Below are 13,149 nucleotides of genomic sequence, written 5' to 3' on the forward strand. Positions count from 1 at the left end.
CATGCATGGAGGGAAATAAACAGTCAGTAATTCCCTGAAGATTAACTCGTCATACAAGAGCAAAGATGTGATGCTGGGACTTTACTAGGCATTGGTCAGACCACAGTTGGTGTACTGTGAGCAGTTTTAGATCATAACGTCATAAGATATAGGAGTAGAAGTAGGCCATTCGGCCCATCGAGTCTGCTCCACCATTCAATCATGGGCTGATCCAATTCTTCCAGTCATCCCTACTCCCCTGCCTTCACCCCATACCCTTTCATGCCTTGCCTAATCAAGCTATCTATCTCTGCCTTAAATACACCCAGTGACTTGGCCTCCACAGCAGCTCATGGCAACGAATTCCACAGATTTACCACCCTCTGACTAAGGTAATTTCTCCACAACTCTGTTCTAAATAAACATCCTTCAATCCTGAAGTCGTGCCCTCTTGTCCAAGATTCCCCTACCATGGGAACTAACTTTGCCATATCTAATCTGTTCAGGCCTTTTAACATTTGGAATGTTTCTATGAGATCCCTTCTCATTCTTCTGAACTCCAGGGAATACAGCCCAAGAGCTGCCAGACGTTCCTTATATGGTAACCCTTTCATTCCTGGAATCATTCTTGTGAATCTTCTCTCCAAAGTCAGTATACCCTTTCTAAAATAAGGAGCCCAAAAGTGCACACAATACTTTAAGGACACGGACACGGACGAGGACACACACACGGACACGTTCTTTATTGATCCGGATTGGGAAATTATTTTGTTAAAGCAACATTTAAAAACATGCTTAGTAATAACAATAATAATATTAACTAATAACAAGTACAGAATAATATACACAATTTACCAATGTGCAATAATAACATAGGAAATAATAAAGCAGAGATTATTGTACCAAGATGTGTGTTCTTCTGTCGCACAGAGATGAACTTTTGTATATGCCTATTGCATTTGGCAGGAAAAATATTTCTGTACCAACCCTTGCGACAGCAGAGAAGACTCAATCAGCCAAATGGTTTAATTCTGCTCCTGTATCTTATGGTACTATGTTTCAGGCCAAGACCTTCACTTGGAAAGGAAAGAGGCAAAAGGCAGAATAAGAAGGTGGGGGTGGGAGAACAGTACAGGCTGACAGGTAATAGGTGATAGGTGAGACAAGGTGAGGTGGTGGAGGGGGAAGGGAATGATGTGAGAAGCTGGGAGATGATAGATGGAAGAGGTAAAGAGCTGAAGAAGGAATCTGATAGGAGAGGACAATGGAATAAAGGGAAGGAAGTGGGGATCTCCTGGCAGCGACCCACTTCAACTCAACCCATATCAACATGTCTGTCCATGACCTATGACCTCCTCTACTGCCACAATGAGGCTGTATGCAGGTTGGAGGAGCAACATCTCAATCCATCTGAGTGGTCTCCAAGCCGATGGCATTAACATAGATTTCTCTAACTTCCAGTAACCCCTCCCCTGTCCCTTCATGTGTCCCTCTCATTTCTTATCTTCTTCTCTCCCACCCACCACCATCCCCAAGATCCTGCAGATCGGAATAAAATCTGCCATCCCCAGTGCACCTACCCAGCTGAACAATGTCCCCTGTAACTTTTGATAACGTTGTACCACCTGTCAACTGCAAGTTATGAGACACATAGACAGGGTAGATAGTCAGGCTTTCTCTCTTCCCCTCCCCCAGCAATGGAATGTTCAAATATTAGAGGTCATAGAAAACGTGAGAGGGGTAAGTTAACTTAGCGATTTCCAGGCACTATGTTTTAAAAAAAAGTTGCCGTCAGGAGAGGTGGTGGAAGCAGATACAAGAGCGACATCTCGGAGTAATCCATCCAGGCACAACAGGCAGAGAATTTATGAATACACACCACTTGCAGGCAGATGTGACGCCTAAGATGGCATCGTGATTGTTACAGACATCATAAGCCAAAGCACTTGTTCCTCCACTGTACTATTTTATAAACCCTCTAAGTGATGTAAATGGCCAATGAGTCTGACTGCAAAAATCAGCCCCTGGCAACCATCATTTGGGCTTAAACGGTTTGCAAATCACTGTAAACTTTTCCAAGATTTGGGAGCTTTCAACATAAATTTACATATTATGTCTGCTGCAACTAGAGGATAAATTCCAAAATATATTTCCAGCTCTAATAGCATAAAAAATCATTAGCAGTAAGTGCAGTATTATATTTTGTTAATCCTTCTCAGTAAAACTTTTATATTGTTTGTTATTCTGACCTTCAAGTAACAGAACACTTACCATTGTTGTCAAAAATGACTCGTCGACAGTCATGCTCTTGAACTGTAATAGGGCATTTGTATAATCCTCCTGCTACATTAGCTTTCTGCTCTGGAAATCCTTTTGCTTTTGGAGCACCAACCAGTAACCTGTTCGAAATGGTATCAAAACATTAGATGTGAGATAATACCACGGCACAAAGTAAATTCTTACCATGTTGGGCAGACCAAGGTAGAGATCTTTGCTGCAGGGGTCAGGGTGTAGAACATTCACTTGCACAATGGCACTGAGCTGGCCTAAACAAGTGTTCCAGCTATTTATACAATCACCGCACAGGAGACCATTCAATCGATACTAGCTCCAGAACAATCCCATTTGTCCCATCTCCTTCTTCATATCTGCAACTTACTCTCTCTCCCATATGGCCATCAGCTCAGCCTTGTTTTTTTAAAATCTGTTTGCCATTAAACTGTGGTAAGGGAGAATTGACATTAGCCAATTCACCTTCCCAGCTCGCCATCGAAATGTGGGGTAAACTGGAGCACCCGGAGGAAAATCACGTCGTCACATACAGAATGTGCCACCCCTGCACAGAAAATACCCAAGGTCAGGGCTGAACCTGAATCGCTGGAGCTGAGGCAGCAGTACTAACCGCTGTATCACCGAGCAAATGAGATCAGCCTTCATTACAGGACAAATCCTGGTACTTTCTTGTTCTTGGCTGATTTCTACAAATATCTCGTTCTTTCCAAAGAGCCCAATCATCGTATACTGGATAAGACATTTGAAAAGAGTACTTATTCCAAAGCCTTAACCTGTATATATTGTAAAATTCAAATACCCTGCAAGAGGATTCAATGGTTTTCCAAAAAAAAATAAATTTTTGTGATGAATGTCAGCATCTTGGCCAAAACCTCAGAAAAAAAACATTCAATGGGAAACAAAACCACAAAAATGTTGCTAAGCACCAGCAAATGAATCCAGTATGGCATTTATTAATCACTGTAAATTTTAAGGCATTATATTAATTAAGAATTAAACACTACAGTCAGAAGAATACAAAGCTGACTTCATGCTTTTTTTCTAAACTGCTTTATTCAACATTCGGAAGGTACATATTGAATACTGTTTCAATCAATTTTCTACTTTAGCAGAGTTGGGTGCATTCTCAAAGCAAGGAACTGCTTACTCCACAGTTGTCTGTCTTCCCTCTTTTTGTTATAAAGAACAGATACCAGCTTTCATTTCATGAAGCATGGTGTCAAACAGCAGTAGCTACAGGCCATTATTAGATGCCTGTGCATGACATAAATGATATCAGCAGCCATGAACTTGAACAAAAGACAAAAGATTTATGAGAAGCTTGAAAACTTCTGAGAAGTAAAGTACAAAGATCCTTTCAGCGGCTAAAATGCAAGGGCTGCGGAACTTCACAACAATAGCAGAACAGATAAAGGCTCACTGTCGCCATCTGAAATTTCCGCTTCAAATGCAATTTCCCCCTCCCTCATACTGCAGTTTTAAAGAGTCCCAAATAGTTTTTAGAATTAAAGAAACAAGCACATGCTTAAAAGAATCACCATACAGTTCCAGGATTCTCATTCATACTTCTGAAACTTTCCAAGAATACTTATCACCTTCGCAAATGATGCCACACAAGAAGGAATCAAGTGAACACGACTGTAGGCTCTGAACATCCATACAGTTACGGCTGGAGGAGAAGATGGCAGCATGCCATGCGTGTGCAGCTCTCCGGTGAAAATGATATCGTATCTGTTAAATAGGGGCTGTGGACAATTCTGATTTGATGGAGAATGGACGTGAAAGCATAGAGGAACATCTGGAGAAATTTCTGAAACGCCCGTTCGCTGCTGTTGTGACTGTGTGGTTGTGAATCTTTCGGAGGGTAGGCCTCAAAATCCCCGGCCTTGCCTGTTTTTGGTGACCGAGAAGGAGCTCGAATTGTTCGGGCAGAGATGGCGCTCAATCGTTGGTGTCGGAGAGCTGATCAGAGCTCAAAGTTTTCGGATGACTCAGAGTTGGATTGTGGTCGGCATGGCAGGGAGAGTTTTTCTTCCTTCTCCCGTCTGCGTGAGATGTGGGACATTTGAGAAACTTTGAACTTTACTGTGCTCACGGACTTCTTCATCAAGTTATGGTATTGTTCACTGTTGTAACTATATGTTATAATTATGTGGTTTTGTCAGTTTTTTCAGTCTTGGTTTGTCCCGTATTTTGTGATATCACACCGGAGGAAATAATGTATCATTTCTTAATGCATGCATTACTAAATGACAATAAAAGAGGACTACGTGTCTTCATAATCATAATTATCAATTTATTCTGCATAAAACCAAAAAAGCAAATGGCATAAAGGCAGCCTTTGCTGATATCCAGTCCAAAATTCAACTCTCCCAAATAACTTTATAGATGAAAAAGGATCTAGTGTTTTCCAAGTGTATGTGATGAATAAACTTTTCTTGGGCTTCCAGCCGGGTACAGGTATCAATTATAACCATCCCTGACGATGGCAGAGTTTGTCATCAAAACACTGGTTATAATCAATACCTGTACCCTGCTGGAAGCCCGAGAAGAGTTTATTCAACTCTATAGATGCTCAAGGGGCATTCTGCTCTTCGAGATGCAGTCAAGTGCCCAGGCAGGCCTGGGTACGATAAACAATTTATGACAGATTTCGATGAGCAAGTCTAAATTTACTGGATTTTACTTGCTTCAGGTGTCCAAAACTAAGATCAGCTGAGACAACTGCTAATGAAAACTTTTTATGACTAGTTTTGAATCAATCCAACTTGGAGTGTTTTTTTTAAAAAAAACAATCATTCTGATGACAGAACACCATAATGGTTGCGAGCATGAGGAGCCAGAAGGAAATTGTGATCATTATGGTCAAGTACTATGAGAAAGGCTTCTTAGAAGTGTGGCAGCCTTAGTGGGCATTCTTTCAAATGTAATTAAAAAACAAATGAGGCAGACAGCACTTGAAGAAAACGTGCCCATAAATTAACCATGTCTCCCTCTCCCCCAGCATCTCTAAGCAAATACAGTCAACACAATCTATAGTAAAGATGTGAAATTTCACTTTCCACCAGTCACTGACAGCAGATAGGAAAGCAACAACTACGGTCATGTCAGTCATTTCAGGCAGTCACAGGCTGCCAGTAGAGCTGATTCCTCACAGCACTAGTGGCCTGAGTTCAATCCTCACCATGAGTACTGCCTGTGAGGACTTTGTACATTCTCCCTATCAAAGGGTTTCCTTTGATGCTTTGATTTTCACTCACATTCCAAAGACATGCAGATTGGTGGGTTAACTGGCCAAAATAAATTAATATAGTGTGAATAAATGGTGTAATTTGGGAAAAGCTACTTGGAGTGTGGGAAGAATAAAATGGGATCAATGTACAACAGACACAAAAAAGCTGGAGGAATTCAGCAGGTCAGGCAGCAATCCATGGAAATGAAGAGTCGACATTTCTGGCCGAGCCCCTTCTTCAGAACTAGAAAGGAAGGGGAAGACCCCTGAATAAAAAGGTGAGGAAGGGGAAGGAGGATAGCTAGAAAGCGATAGGTGAAGCCAGGTGGGTCAGAAGTTGAAACATCAACTGTTTTGTTCATTTCCACGAATGCTGCCTGACCTGCTGAGATCCTCCAGTATTGTGTGTTGCGCCTTGGATTTCTAGCATCTGCAGAATTGTACATTTACGAGAGTACAATAGATGCTTGATATTCAGTGTGGATTTGTGGCTTGAAAGATCAGCTTCCCTCCTGAATGACACTCTGTCACCTGTGACATCTGTTGGAATTGTCGTGAGAGACGGAATGCTACCATTTAGCAAAATAACTCACCTTCAATCTTCATGCATAACCCTCAATCCCCATGTTAAAAGTCGAATCTGAATAAAACTCGGGAGACCAGCTTCTTACAGTTACCACAGTTTATTGCGCACCCTCCTGCAGGAGCTTGAGACCCAGTTGTCAGAGGGAAGGCACGCAAATACTGCCACCATCCGACAAGTGGGCCCACTCTCTCTGGTTACAGCCGTATATTTATACATAGCAAGCCCCATACATTACTGCTGCAAGATGTTATTTGAACTGGTACACTCACCAAGTCTGTTGGTGCGAAACTTAATTACAGATAAGAGAATCTGCTAGATCAAGGCTTAATTACAGATTGATGTGCTGTCCAGTCCTTATCAGTTATTCCCTTTGCTTGGCCCTGACTTAATTACAGATGGATGTTCATTCCTGTCCTTATCGGTGTGCCCTCCTCCCCCTACTCAACCGAGGGTACAATGTACAATGTTATCAATCTCTCACTGTCTCTCTGCAAACCAGGGAACCTGTCTTAGCTGACTGCTGAAGGCAGAGTTTAATTCACCAATCTGGGTTAAAAAAAAACCAAATAAACCTACCTCTGACATCCCCCCAACTCCTTAAAATTGTGCCCCCCACCCCTCGTATTAGCCATTTCAGCCCTGAGAAAAAAAATTTTGGCTGTCCACTCTATCTGTGCTTCTTATCTTGTACATCTCTATTAAGTCACCGCTCATCCTCCTTCACTCCAAAGAGGAGTAGGCAAGCTCGCTCAACCTATCCTCATAAAACACGCTCTCTGATCCAGGCAGTATCCTGACAAATCTCCTCTGTGCTCACTCTTAATGCATCACCACCCTTTCTACCATGAGCATGAGGTGACCAGAACAACATGATACTCAACAGTGGAGTTACCTCATAGCTCTTCAACTCAAATCTGCTGAATAATGAAGAGCAACACACCAAACACCTGCTAAGCCTCCCTATCAACTTGTGTGGCAACTGTGACGGCATGGACCCCAAGATCCCTCTGCTCCTTCACAGTGCTAAGAATCCTGCCAATAATTCTGTATTCTGCCTTCACGTTCAATGTTCCAAAGTGAATCAATTCAACAGTGGAGGACAAGTCATGGGTATGCACAAAGCGGAGGTTGATAGGTTCTTGATTAGTAAGGGTGTCAAAGGTTACAGGGAGAAGGAGAATGGGGTTGAGAGAGTTAATAGTTCAGCCATGATTGAATGGTGGAGTAGACTCAATGGGCCAAATGGCCTAATTCTGCTCCTTTATCTCATAGTCTTATGGTCATTATTCTGGATTGAACACCATTTACCATCTCAGTCCAGCTCTACATCTTGTCAATGTCCCATTAGAACCTACGACAACCTTTTATAAACTGTCCACAACACCACCAACCTTCATGTCACCTGCAAACCAAATGGAAAGTCTTCCATTTTTTTCATTCAAGTTTTCTTCAATTTCCTGTCCACTGGGCAGGTGCAGTGTACAAAGAATGAAGGCTTCTGCTGGATGATGGGGAGAATCTCTAGCACATCAAGGGCAGTACAAAGATTTTGTATTGTCCCATCACAGGAATCATCCTTTCATAATTTCATCTATCCAGCTCCCTAAGGAATTTTGTATGTATTTCAATACAATTTTCCATCGTTCTCGATGTCAAATGTGTTTAGTATCAATCTACTTAACCTTTACTAGTAGGGCAACTCCTCCATAACTGGAATCATTTTAGTGAACAAGTAGAGAAATAACAATTGTGGAACTGGTGCTGTGTCCAAAGAACTGACTCACAAATTCTTTACGACTGTTGCCCGAAATACCAACAGATTACAGAATCTGATCCTTGTAGCGATCACACAATTGAACATTAAGGGATGAAAGGCCCGTTTGTGGCTACCTGCACTTCAATAATGAGGCCCAATATAAACTCGAGGAACACTTCCTCTGGCACATCGCAGCCTTCAGGACTCAATATCAGATTCTTCAACTTTTAAGTAACTTGCTCTTTCTTTCGTCTGTGTCAGAACTGACCATTTCTGCCAGTCATTCATCCATTTAAAAAAGAAACCCTCTGACACTAAAATATTTCCAAGATGCTGCCTGACCCATTGAGTGTTTCTAGAATTTCCTATTTTTACTTCTGATTTCTAGCATCTGCAATTTCTTTTTTTACGCCTTTCCCTTCAGAACATGATGGTTGCCGAGTCAGGAGCAAAAGCTCTGATGGCTAGGTCTATGAGAAAAGTACAAAGTCCAGAGACCTTTTCAACTGGTTCCAGGATGCCTGAAGGAATAGTATGAATGAACTAGCTTTAGCAAACATGACATCAGAAACTAATTGTATTGATCTTTCTGGAGGTCAAAAACGTGTTACTTTCTTGAGCGTTCTTGTTACTTTCATTCCCAGTAGCAATGCAGTGGCAGCAAACTGCAATTTTTTTTGCTTGATTATAGATCACCCTGTTAACTTCCACTTCCAACCAACAATAATAAATTCTTTGTATTAATTCAGACCTCTATGTCCATCACAGACAACAAGTGGGCTGTTTTCAATAATGACTGCGAAATTCTGCAGGTCGATGAATACCATCAATTGTGTCTATGTGCAAAAATCCATTGTATTGTACTATTTCCAAGGACAAAGTAAGAATTTGTGCTCCTTTATTAAAACCAAGCCTCAATTAGGCTCAAAAATTATTCAGCTTATTTTAAGGCAGTAGCGCTCATCACAATCGGATTTGCTGCTGCACTTTATTTAGCTATAGGGATTTCTAGGCTTCAAACTTACCAGCTCCTTCAGAGGCTTCCCTTTTACAGTATCTACCTCATCATCAGTATTGTGGGGGTTTTTTCCATAACTGGCCTCCAGCTTCTGGATACAGTAGTCATCTGTAACTATTCCAAGCTCTCGCAGAACCCATAGCGTGCCAGTATTACTATTAAAGGCATTATCTCTTTGTAGCTACAAAAGAGATATGTTTAGCAGCTGTACAAAAGTCAATGATAAATATAAATGGCAGAATTAAAGAAACTATTGCAGTAAGCAGTTTGCAATTCTTTTTTAAATTCCTTGGTTTAATTGTTTTTGAACTAATATGCAGAAGCCTCAGTGTCTAGATTAGAAAAGGAAGGGAAAAACTGCCTGCAGTATCCAGTGTTGCGCAATAGCCTACACTTTCTGTGAAAGAATACAAGCAAAATACAGAAATACATAGAAATCGCAGCAAGTACTCAAGACCCTGCTAGTCCAATTAATTCATTTGTCCTCTCCTCTGTACTCAAGCAAGCAGTTCTAAAATCACATTATCTACTTTATAAACCAATAATCCAGGTTGTGTTATTACAGACCTAGAAATTTAATTGCCTGGTACAACATTTTACTGCCCTACTGGATGGAATTCATCAAAACCCAAAATTGTACTTGCTGCATCACAACTTCTCATTTCAGGTCCTGACACTTGCATCGAGCCACTGCACACATCTGGTGATGTGAACAGGTATGTGATGCACGTATGATAGTGCTTACACGATGCTCTACATGCATGTGATCTAAAAACATGCACTTGCTTCGGCCAGTGAACTGAGCCTTAATCAAAGGCTTGAAGCCTGCGAGAGTATCAGTTAAAGGGTTAAAGAGAAGCCTGCATCTTCCTTTCAGAATGAGCTCTAGTACAGTGTTTGTTCCAGTGATTGCTCTCACAATGCTCCAGTTAGCCAATGGCTTTAATCCTCCAATTGTCATTCCCAGCAACCTGATTCTAGCCCACTCCCTCTCTGAAGGATGTTATCACTGACCACATGAAAACCTCACCCCACAGACCTAATCAATCCCACACTCCCTGGTCAATCTTGCTTACATTTTTTAAGTCTTTCCTTATAGCTGAATTTTCAGACAGCTTCCAAGTGAATCTCGGTTACACACTCTGTAGATCCCAATACAAAAAACACCTGACACTAATAAAGGTTCATTGGATAGTTCATACCAAACCAGTCATGAAATTTTTATGTTAAAAGGTAGCCAATTAAATAAGGTCCACAAGGTGACCCAGCATTCAAATTGTACCTTAGTTCGAATCATTAGCTCCAAGATACATGGTAATATAGAATCAGATCATTAACATTGCAAAATATTTTTCCATTTACCAACATTAAAGTAGAAAGCCCACAGTCCCTGAACTGTCTGTGTAGGATTATTAGATAAAAACTGGTTAAGGTCCTCCATAATGGCTTCCCTTCTCATAGGACGACTGAAATTCCCTTCTATGGTCACGGCACTCACAAAGTGGAGAGGCACAAATGGTATATTTGCACACACTTGTGAAAATGTCACCTTTGGAAGTGTCACTATCTCATGAGAAAAAGTTAATCATCGGCAAGGAAGACTTAAGCCTCTTTTGAAACTACTTTTATTCATTCCAAAGTCTATCTTGAAGATACGCACAGCCTGTATCTTGTTTTACAGCGGTTGGCATCCAGCTTAATGGTGCATTACTGCAAATGTGCAGGATATTTCAGGGAAAGTTTAGCTTCTTAGAGCGAGCTACTGGATTTTGTAGCAGGTGTGGGGTTAAATTCACATAGACCAATCCAAAGCAAACATCAAAGAAACTGAAAACGCTGCAAATCTGAAACATACAGGGAAAATGTTGAAAACTTCCAAAAAGCAACATTTGTATAAAACGGCATCAAAAGATCTTTGGCCAAACAGATTAACTCTGTTTTCTCCTTCCAAGCACACCGCTGAATTTGCTGAGTGTTCTTAAGTTTTCTGCTTCGGTTGAAGGCGAATCCAAACCTGCCAATTTCCATATTTAAAACAGGTATGATAGAAACTTCCATCGAACAGCTCAAACACATATTTAAGGTTAATTGTCTATTTAATATCACCATCTAGTGCAGGTGTAATGCCCTGGTTAAGATTTTTACTGCTATACTGTAGGTATTTCATTTTAGTAGTTCTGTAAGAGCAGTCTGTTCTGATTTTAGCATGTTTGGGTTTGAGCTAAAGATAAGGGGTGTTGTTCAACTTAGCAGTGTTGTGTCAGCCAATCAGGATGGGTGAAATTGGGAAAAGATTCTAGAGAATGCTGTATGGAGAAGTTTCAGTGACGAACGCTGGTGTGGGTTAAGGTCTTTTTGCGGAAGCCGGAAGAGAGGAGGGAAGATGGCCGAGGATGCCATCCCTGTTGCACAAGGTGCTTTGTGCAGATGAATGGCTTCAAGGAGGAAGGCCCAATACTCCCACGGGGGAGCCCATTTGTTCAAGATGGACTTCAAGCGACATTCGGAAGGTGGGGTGTGCTTTCACATAGATCTCGGGTCCAGTGAGAGTTAAATACAACTTCAAGATGAGCTCCAACTTTATGTGCACATTTGGACTGGGTTAACTGTAATGGGCCTCTTATTTTTTTTTCTTTTTCCTACTAACCACTCCATAAAGCTGAAATTTGTAAATATACTTTCTTTATAACTGCAAGCAGTAGATGATCAGTTATTTCTTTTTGACAGCTAACAGCGTGGGGGCAGAATTTACACATTATTCGCACAGATCAGGGTTCAAGAGGTTGAGACAACCCAACTTCCCGGTTTTGGTGGGACCCAAGGCATAATGACCCTAGACGTTCAGAGTTTGAGAAGGGTGGTTTTCTCACAGCTGAGTCCAGTGGCTGTAGCGAGGGGCTAACAAGCCACATCTCTAGAGACACCTGGTAGAAAAGGGTTTCTTAGTAAATGACTAAGAGAATCAAAAACGGAGTTGGCAGACATGTGAGAGAGAATCAGCTCCAGACTCCCAGGAAATAGGACTAATAGGAATTCCTCCCCAGGAGCTTGCACGGATCCAGTGGTTTTCTGCGTTTTTACAAATTCAAGTATACAAGTATAGAATAGGCTGCAAGGAATTCCTAAACTTTTGTTCTGCTGCACCTTTTGGCAACACAACAGAGCAAATTCTCAGCCTACTGCATAAACCACACTCAAGATCAGGGCTCGGTAATGTAATATCTGAGTAGATGTTTCTTGCAAGATTCGGCTTATAGCTAAAATAAATCTGGATATTTAAAGAACTTAATTCATACAACAGATGGAAATTTAAGTTACTGTAGAAATGAAAAATATTAAAAACCATGCAAGTTAATAATGACTGTAACAAATAAAGTATTTGGCTGTTTTCACAATAATGCTGTGTTTGAAAAGGAAGTGGAAAAGAAACAATATTTTTATCAGCTTTTAATAAATGAAGGGCAAGAATTTTGTCCTCAGTCGTAAAAAATCAGTAAAGAAACACAATTTACTGCCTTAAATATTAAGTAGTTTATTTACTGAATTCAAACATTTGCTTTCCCTGCCCAGCTCTATTGCACAGAGCTTGTCTGCTAGGGGTGCTTGCACTGCTCTCTCACAAGAAGTATAATTTGCCATTTATTTAATCATCACTCCTTCCCTTGACTGAGGCAGCTTCAAGTGCAGTGGATTCAAGTTAATTGAGCCATCGGTTAATGGGGCAGCCGCTTTTTTGGGTCAACTCTTAAAGAACAGAACCTAATCGAGAAAATAGCTATGATTCCCTTTATTTGGGGCATGATGCTTCTTAAATGGGACAGGAGACTGTTACCAAATAGTTTCCAACTAGCGTCAGACGTGTGCACTTACCGTGGCTGTTAAAACGCTATACCGTGCTTAGTGCAAACAGTTTTTAAATGGTGTCAATTGCATGCGATTGTGTTCAAAAAGCAGTGATTTTTGTCACTGACAGTTGGCTAGAAGCAAGCAGTAATGCAATTCAGAACTGTTTTGCTCACTATAGTTCAAGCATTTAGGCTTGAAGATGCCAGAAATGGCCAGGAGTGAAAATGAAATGATTTCACTATTTCAGCACATTTAGGAACAATGAAGAATCTGAAGATATCCTGAAGGTATTTGGAAAATACAGCATTGTATGAAGGCAGTCCATTATCTACACCAGGTGTTTGCACTGATGTTGTTCATTTACAGTGATCAAAAGAACGCGCCAGTCTACGTGGTTAAATTTTTCCATCGATAACAATTACAAACTAATTCAGTTTCAT

General features: G+C 40.9%; 1 protein-coding gene across 2 annotated transcripts in view; it reads right to left on the bottom strand.

Annotated features, from left to right (window-relative positions):
- LOC134348583 (integrin alpha-6-like) overlaps nt 1–13,149 on the bottom strand; it is a 114,048-nt gene that overhangs the window by 84,492 nt on the left and 16,407 nt on the right. For both annotated transcript variants that reach the window (XM_063052177.1, XM_063052178.1), the window contains exon 2: nt 2,251–2,378. In XM_063052177.1, coding sequence (XP_062908247.1) covers nt 2,251–2,378 — 128 coding nt within the window. The remainder of the gene's footprint in view (nt 1–2,250; nt 2,379–13,149) is intronic.

Source organism: Mobula hypostoma, chromosome 6 (genome assembly GCF_963921235.1).
Source record: "Mobula hypostoma chromosome 6, sMobHyp1.1, whole genome shotgun sequence".
NCBI lineage: Eukaryota > Metazoa > Chordata > Chondrichthyes > Myliobatiformes > Myliobatidae > Mobula > Mobula hypostoma.